The sequence below is a fragment of the Lipotes vexillifer genome, unplaced genomic scaffold (assembly GCF_000442215.2).
Source record: "Lipotes vexillifer unplaced genomic scaffold, Lipotes_vexillifer_v1.1 scaffold1980, whole genome shotgun sequence".
Lineage (NCBI taxonomy): Eukaryota > Metazoa > Chordata > Mammalia > Artiodactyla > Lipotidae > Lipotes > Lipotes vexillifer.
Genome location: NW_006797999.1, coordinates 65,656 through 74,887, shown reverse-complemented (window position 1 = coordinate 74,887; position 9,232 = coordinate 65,656). Strand labels below are relative to the sequence as shown.

The window sequence follows — 9,232 nt, the reverse complement described above, 5'->3', positions numbered from 1 at the left end:
CTTTCCACGGATGTATCCTCCACAGAGGGCTTAAAATAATAAGGAAATATCATTGTAGTATTAAAGTTTCACAATGATTGCTACACAAAATACTTTTAAAGTGCCATTTAATTTACACAAAGAATAAAAGAATATTTAAGATCACCTCCATGTAAAATAAAATGGAACAACAACTTTATTTTACTTGAAATACGCCAGTTGATATACAGTGTCCTAAACAGTACAAAACCTGGAAAAATCAGACAGGCTAAGGTAAAACAGCTGAAGAAGAATCCTCCTGTGGCAGTTAATTTTATGTGTCAACTTGACTGGGCCACAGGATGCCCAGACATTTGATCCGACATTATTCTGGGTATGTCTGTGAGGATGCTCCTGGATGAGATGAACACTGGAACAGGTGGACTGAGTAGAGCAGGTTGCCCTCCCCAATGGGGGTGGGCCTCGTCCAACAGGTTGAAGGCCTGAAGAGGTCAGAAAGACTGAACATCTCAAAACTAAGATGGAACACATCTTGCCTGATGGCTTTCAAACTGGGACATCATCTTCATTCCTATCTTCAGACTAGAATTGAACCATCAGCTCATTCTGAGTCTTGAGGCTGCTGGACTTCAAACTGGAATTTACACCATTGGCCTCCCTGGGATGGCCTCCCATCCATGGAGAATGGTTGGTGTTGCAATTGGATATACAAGTCTCAATCCCATGAGAGAGGTCTGACCAAGGGGTAGAAAGATGACATCATCAACACTGTGAATGCAGGTGTAGATAAAAAGACTAAAACCTGGGATATTCTTATAAGACAGACAAGTCCCTGTTTTTCAAAAGTTTACTTTCTAGTGGGCAAGGCAAATGATTTATAAAAATATAGCGAAGGATGACTTATTCTAAGAACAAGAATCTTGTTCTCTAAACTCAAAGGCAGTCTAGGTGATGAGAGTACGGTGAGGCTGGCAAAGCAGCAAAGTGATGGACACACGGCCCCGCAGTTGTTCACTCCCAGGATGATGAACACTGAGTAGGCCATGAAAGGATGGAGGGAAGGTAGATGGTCAGAGTCAGCCCAGTGTTAACAGTTTGCTCTGTGACAGGGCAGTGGCTGCCAATTTACTGCAAGGTCCTTGGGTTCCTAGTGGTCTGTTAAGTAGAGCCCTCGCACTATGGATTCTGTAGTTATCAACTTCTATCATTCCCATCCTGCCCCGGCACCGTTTCGGATCCTGCATAAAGTCTTCCAATGAATTCAAGTCTGCAAACAGGGCAGTCATTGCTTCAAAGAACCAACAACATGGCTTTAATGCTTGTTTGTAAGCGTCCGCGCCGCCTGGACTGGAGGAGGCAGGAGTTGAGGCTCCTGCACGCGGAGGCGGCGGTGCAGGCGGCGGGACCAGGCGTGGTGGACTCTTCTCTCCCTGGAAAACACTGGCTGCCCCGCGGCACCTGCTCTAACCGGACACCTGGCGGCTTGCAGACTCACGCTTCCGGCCCTGACTTCCTTCTCAAACGCCGCGGAATTACCAACAGCTGGCTAAGTATCTCAGAATGAAACCCTTGGGTCCCTTCCCCCCGCCACCAGCCGCATCTCCACGATGACGCCTCCATCCGCTCCCCACTTGTGGAACGCCCTGTAACTGGCGTGTTTCGGGTCATTTTTGTCTGATTTCCTGCTCCCTTATTCTTGTCCCTGCCTTGAAGAGATTAACACGAGAAAGCATACGGTCGGTACACTGTCGGATTTGTTTTTCTCTTTTCCCATTACTTCCTTAAAGTACTATAAAGTTCTATTTAAAGCAAAAACTTAATGGGGTTACTTTCCATTTCAAATTATTCGTGGACTCCCCATGCCCTACAGAAGTCATTGATTTTATTCACTCATTTATACTGGAATCCTTTCCTCAAAAGAACTCTTACAGGGAACCCTACAATAACAGACGGGGATAATCAGAGCTGTTCAGTTGAAGCAGCCCTGCCACTGTCCTCAGTTCCACCTCAAAGAAACCCCTGGGGCCCCCCTGTAGGAACACAGCACAGGGCAGTCTCAAATCTCTCACCCACAGAACTGGGGCCGTGCTCACAGGACTAGCATGAAAGGCCTCTGAACTACCTTTGATCAGCATCTACTCTCAGCAAATAAATTTCTATCCTCCAAATCCTCCAGGCCTTCTTTATGCCTTTATGCCTGATTCTTACTATTTCTTCACTTTCAATCTTTTCTTTCCTCTCAACCTTACTATTAAAGATGCATCAGGAAAGCTGCCTTCCAAGCCTTTCAAGATTCCAAATTTTTTATCTCTTTATTCTCAATCATTTTTCCTGAGTCTAATAAAGCATTTACTTCATTGGATGACTTAAAAAATAAGTCTTTCTTCTGTCTATTCTAACAGATTATGAACTTGTCAACCGTGTGCCTACAAATACAGTAGTTTTCCAATAAATACTTGTGGAAAGGGTAAAGAGTTTACAAAAATATTTATTTAATGAAGAAATTTTTCCAAAGTTTTCCTTGCATTTGTCTTTCACCAAATAAAAGGAGGTCAATTTATTGCAATGTTCACTTTGCTTCTTCAAACCCTGAGTATCTAAAGCATAAATAGAAAAAAAAAAGCAGCAATGCTATGATGTGAGAGATATTGATAGAGTTTACCTTTTTCCAGGGTGATATGAAATATTATAATTCTGATTTCTTCTTTCCTTTCTGAGAGCTATGAATTTTTAAAGGTTTAAATATCCTATTGATGTATCATTTGTCACAATAAAAACCCATGGGGTTTAACAGATTGCTTACGATTTGCAAAGGCAACAATAACAGTTCTTAAGGTGAAATGAAAACAGTCAACCGTGACTGGCTAAAACTCTCTTATCAAACTCTAAAATCTCCCCAAGTTTGCAGGTTTATTAATAGCTTTTTATCAAACATTTATTATTAGCTGAGATAGGTTCCAATGAAGCATAAGCAAAGCAAATAGTTTATGTTACCAATCTCATTAGAGAGGTTAAACTCCAAATTTACATAAATTTAAACTGGGAGACGATAAAATGCACAAGATAAAATGCATTTTCTATGGAAAACAAACAGCATCTCAGATATCTGCAAAGCACACGAGGCGCTTTTCAGTCTGTTGCCACACCATTTCTCCTAATTTCCTTCTGATCATTCTATTCATTTTCCATTCACTCTCCTTCACTAACCCTGCAGGAGTTTGCAGAATGCTCCATGTCAATCAATTCAGGTGACTTTGCTCATTTCCTCTGCCTAGAATGCTTCTTCGCATGTTGGCTACTTTGGGAACTTCTACTCATCGCTGGAATCCCAGCCCAAGGGTTGTATTTTAGATGAGTTCTTCAATTCCTATTCTCGAGGAGCTTGAATTTAAACTAAGAAGACTGTATTAAATGATTAAATGTGCATGTGTATATATGTATATACTATGGTCTGAATGCTTGTATCCTCGAAACTCACATGGAAATCAAAAGGCCGGATGTGATGGTATCAGGGGTGGGGCCTTTGATGTGATCAGGTCATGAGGGCTGAACTCTCATTAATGGGATCAGTACCCTGATAAAAGAGGCCCCACAGAGCTTCCCTGCCCCTTCCACCATGAGATGACTCACTGAGAAGATGGCTGTCTGCAACCCAAGAAGGGCCCTCCCAAAAAGTCAATCATGCTGGCACCCTGAACTTGGAGTACCACCATCCACAACAGTGAGAGATAAATTATGTTGTTTATAAGCCTCTCAGTCTGTAGCATGTGGTTATAGCAGTCCAAATGAACTAAGAATATATATGATTAGATTAGATTATACATTTTAAAGTTAAACTTTATGGAACTGCAAATAAGGAGAAATGGATGTCAGGAAAGTTAGTAGTGCTGGCGACCTGGAGCAATTCCAGAAGAATTCTGGTGAAGGCTGAGGGCAACCTGGCCTTGGATGATGAGGATGACTCAGGTAATGAAACGCCCAGGTTGCTGGCTAGACAGAAGTAGAAAATAATCTTGGATAGCTATTAAAATATTTAAACAAAGTAAGTTGCCAGTGTTAAATCAAGAATACACAGAGAGTATTTTAACATGTATATGTTGTTCTCTTTTGAGAAGAATCCATTCAAAGTCAAAATGAAAAATCTCAGATGGGTCAGGATAAGACTCTCACTTTACCTGTCAGTTTTCTTCACCAAATTAAGAATCTAGCTAATTTGATGACTGGAGTGTCTTCTCTGATGAACTAGGTGCCACTTCCCGAGGTTGTAGAGTAGTGGAGTCATGATCAGAGGACTTTACATTTTCAATCTCTCCAGCTCAGGCTGAAAAGTTTGCAATGAAAATCACTGGAGAAGCCTCATTTTAGTAGACGCTCAACTGGCCTACCTCAAATTCAAGTTGTAAAAAAGAGAGCAGCTGATATGTGCTCTATTTCTAAATTCCATTTTTAGCTCTAGTCCAAAAAGAACAATTAAAACTGCACAATAACATCCAATGAGGCCATGCGTTTGTATATAATATATTTCAATAGAATTAGTCGCATGATTAACTTATCACAAATTTTGGATTAAGTGATATATTGACTGATGTTCAGTTATGTGTGAATAACACTGAAGTATTTTAAGAGTTAGGCCCTTACCATACTTAGTGTTCTTAGTACAACTGTTGTTAATAAAGAAGTCTAAATAAGGAGTAAATATTTTGGTATAGTACTGATATTTATGACATTCTCGAGTTTTACAAATTTTTCATTAGTCCAGTAGCTAGTAGCCTTCTGACACTCTCTTGTAGTCATAAGCGTGAATTGTATTTACTTTTTTATTATTAGAGTTCTAATACAAAAATAAAACAGGTAATAAGAATTCAAATAATACCATAAAATGGAGAGCTAAAAAAGTCTCTCTTCATTCTCCCCGATAGCCTACTAATCTCCCAAAAGGAAAGCATTATAGTTATAACTTTAGAATATGTATTTCCAGTCACTTTCTATGCATATACTGTGAGTGTCTGTAATTACCTATGTGTACATGCTCGTACACACGACACACATTGTTCTGTGACTTGCTTTTTCTTTCTTTCAAAGAGTGTATTATTTAAGTTTCCTAGTAATAGTGTATAATGAACATGCAGATCCCTAATCCCACAATGATATATTAATAGAGTAATATGACCTTTCTACTTTTTTTGCAAATCCAACAAGGGAGGAAAACTGTTGTGTTTTATTTGCATTTTCCTGATTCCTAGTCAGAATGGGCATATTTTAAACCGTTTTTTGACCTTTTGTGTACTTCTGTGAATCGCCTATGTGTGTGTTTCCCCCACAGGCCTCTTGCTTTGTGTTGTCGTTCTTCTCCCATTCATTTACAGGACACAGTTATTTAGAAACATATTACATGGACAGTGCAATTATTTTCTGTAATCTGACCCTTTTCTTTTACCTTTTAAAAATTTTAATGGAACTTTTAATTTGTATATAATGAAATATAAATGCTTTTTGTTTATTATTTCTATATTTCTTTAGAAGGTTTTCCAAGAATTAAGAAGTAAAATTTCTCAAGGGACAAACAAAAGGACAAAACCAATGACTCATGCTTATATAGTCACTTGTGTGACAAAATAGTGCATCAGAGAAGAGACAGTATGATCTTTCCAATAAGTAACACTGTCTCAATTGGAAAGCCCTACTGGGGGAAAAAAAATGGATCTAGACACTACATATTAACAAAAAATTAGATGGATTTAAAGTATATATTTGAAATTTAAAAAAAAAATTAGTGTTTGCTTTCAGGGGCGATGAAAACGTTCTTAATCACAGTGATGGTTTCATGGATGTATACATATCTCAGAACATATTAAATTTTTCACATTAAACAGGCAGTTTATAGCATTTTAATTATATCTCAATAAAACTTTAAAAGTTTTAAAGTTTTCTGAATGAAAACAATAGAATATCATTATGACGCTGCGGGTAGCAAGGCTTCTTAAATACTACCTGTAAGCACCAACCACCAATGAATTCACTGAACAATTAGACTACTTTAAAATGAAAACATTCTATTCATCAAAAAGAGATCAAGATCCATCTACGTCTCTACCAATGACCCAATTTCATTCCTTTTTATGGCTAATATTCCACTGTATATATGTACCATATCTTCTTTATCCATTCATCTGTCGATGGACATTTAGGTTGCTTCCATGACCTGGCTATATTGTAAATAGTGCTGCAATGAACATTCGGGCACATGTGTCTTTTTGAATTATGGTTTTCTCAGGGTATATGCCCAGTAGTGGGATTGCTGGGTCATAACTTAGAGACTGTCATACAGAGGGAAGTCAGTCAGAGAGAGAAAAACAAATATCGTATATTAATGCATATATGTGTAATCTAGAAAAACGGTACAGATGAACCTGTTTGCAAGGCAGAAACAGAGACGCAGACATAGAGAACAAATGTATGGACACCAAGGGGGGAAAGGGGAGGTGGGATAAATTGGGAGATAGGGATTGACATATATATAGTAATATGTATAAAATAGATAACTAATGAGAACCTGCTAAATATAGCACAGGGAAGTCTACTTAATGTTCTGTGGTGACCTAAATGGGAAGGAAATCCAAAAAAGAGGGGATACATGTATACATATAACTGATTCACTTTGCTGTACAGCAGAAACTAACACAACATTGTAAAGCAACTACACCCCAATAAAAAGATTTTAAAAATTTTAAAAAAGAGATCAAGAAGAGGAGGAAGACAGAGACAGTGAGAGATAACATTCACAATGCACCGATCCAACAAAGGAGTGGTCTCCAGATATACAAGCAATGCTTACAATTCAATAAGAAAAAGGTATGTGACCCAGTATAAATAGGAGGAAAAAACAAGTGTTTCACAGAGGAGGATATACCCTTGGCCAAAAAAGCATGAAAGGGTGCTCAAAATAACTCAAATTTCATACAGAGTATCATGGAATAAAACATGGTGGTATATTTATACAATAAAACATAGATGATGAGAATGAAGGAAGTGCAGCTAAATGTCATGACTTGGATGATGTCACGAGTGTATGACTGAGTGGAAGAAGCGGGACACAGCAAAGTACACATCCTGTACGATTTCCTTTACATAGAATCTCTAGAGGATCAAGGGAGCAGTAGCCTTTGTAGGACAGTGACTGGCAGGGGACACGCGGGGACTCCTGGGGTGCTGGTCACGTTCATCTACTGATCTGTGTGGTCTTGATCTTATACAGATGTGTTTCTTGTGGGAAAACTCACTGAGCTTATATTTGTGTAAATAAATAAATATTCAATAAAAGGTTGTCTTAATAATATTTGACTAATTGTCACATAATGATTTTAAGTTTTGAATCTTTGTTTCTATCTTTAATGTGTAACTTTGATTTACTTTTTTAACATTTTAAACCCCACTCAGATATCCCATTTGACGAACATTATTTATTAAATATGTCATCCCCTCTCGATGATTTGGAATAATTTTCATAAATTAAGTTCTTATATGGGCACAGATACATTACTAGGATCCCTATGCTGTACCATTAATCTGTTTCTGTATTTCTGCACTGATTTCATATTGTTTTAATCAATCATTAATTTTCAGTATTCTTTGATACTAGGTGGTGTAGCCCTTCCTTATCTTTCTTAAAAATATGTATTTCTTAGCTGTTTGCAGCCTTTACCCTTCTGGATTAATTTTTAAATGTCTATAAATTTCTAGAAAAAACCAAATTAATTTTAATTAGATTTGATTGAACTTGAAACTCTATTTGTAGAAAATCTGTACATTTAAGTTTCATTCTTCCCGTATAGAAACATAATATGCATTCCCATTTCTAGGTTATTCTTTTGTATTATACTGTAACTTTCTAATTTTTAAAAAATATAAGCCTTCATATTTCTTGTTAGATATATTCCTGGCAGTTTTTAGGGTTTTATTTTCTATATATGTATTTTATTATACTTCTAATATGTTATGTTCTTTGTGGAAATCTACTGATTTATGTTTATCCTGAATGCAGTCACATACTGAACCCTTATTATTGCTAATGGTTATATTCTCTTTCTAACATTTATCATTCATATAATTTTCTTAAATTACTGTCTTAGTTAAGATCTTCTGGGCAATGTCAAATAGCATTTCTGATACTGAGGAAGTTGTTCTGTTCTTGAATTTCATGGGACTTTTTGTAATAGTTTACTATTAAGTATGATATTTTCTATAGGTAGATTCATTTATATTATGGTTCTCTATATATTTGTTAAGGTGATATATTATTTTAGAGTTTATTTAAGGTCTAATATAAAAAAGAATGCAAATAAGGAGACACATCTTCCTAGAATAATTTACTCATAACTACTGTCTGCAAGTCTTCATCCCTTTTCACGTGCTTTGAAGGAAGCAGTTGGCTCTGATACATCCTCATGTACGGCAAACGTGGGGCCAAGGTACTTGTGGTCCATGTTGTAGTTATGCACCCATGTACACCTGGGCAATTTCTGCCACTTTCTTTCATTGAAATATTGAATTGAATATAAGGGGAATTAGGAATATACCTTTTAAAATATTTTTTGATTTAACTATAGTTGATTTACAATACTGTGTTAGTTTCAGGTATATAGCTTCAGATTCTTTTTCCATTATGATTTATTGCAAGATATTGAATATAGTTCTCTGTGCTATACAGTAAATCCTTCCCCTTGTTTTTTATCTATTTTATATATAGTGGTGTGTATCTGTTAATCCCATACTCCTAATTTATCCCTTGCCCCTCCCCTTTTCCCTTTGGTAACTATAGGTTTATTTTCTATGTCTGTGAGTCTGTTTCTGCTTTGTAAAGTTGATTTGTATCAATTTTTAAGATTCCACATATAAGTGATATGATATTTTCTTTCTCTGCCTGACTTACTTCACTTAGTATGACAATCTCCAGGTGCACCGATGTTGCTGCAAATGGCAATATTGCACTCCTTTTTATGGCTGAGTAGGAAGGAATATACCTTTTGACAATCCTCTACATTTCTACAGGCTGCCCTGCTACAATACATATTTCTATATTAACAGCTCATTTGAGATTGGTAAATAGAAAAGTGGTGTCAACATAATATGACAATTATTGGGGTTCTTACAACATTTTCCCTAGGCAAATACTGGAGTTGATACAGTAGAATTATAACCTATGGCAGGAAAAGAAAAATGTCTCAGCTCATCTTCTGCACAAAACTGGAACTCT

General features: G+C 36.9%; 1 protein-coding gene across 1 annotated transcript in view; it reads right to left on the bottom strand.

Moving 5' to 3' along the window:
• LOC103084768 (CUB and sushi domain-containing protein 1-like) overlaps positions 1-9,232 on the bottom strand; it is a 338,785-nt gene that overhangs the window by 310,760 nt on the left and 18,793 nt on the right. Inside the window, 1 exon segment of the mRNA XM_082931482.1 lies at positions 1-29. Coding sequence (XP_082787608.1) covers positions 1-29 — 29 coding nt within the window.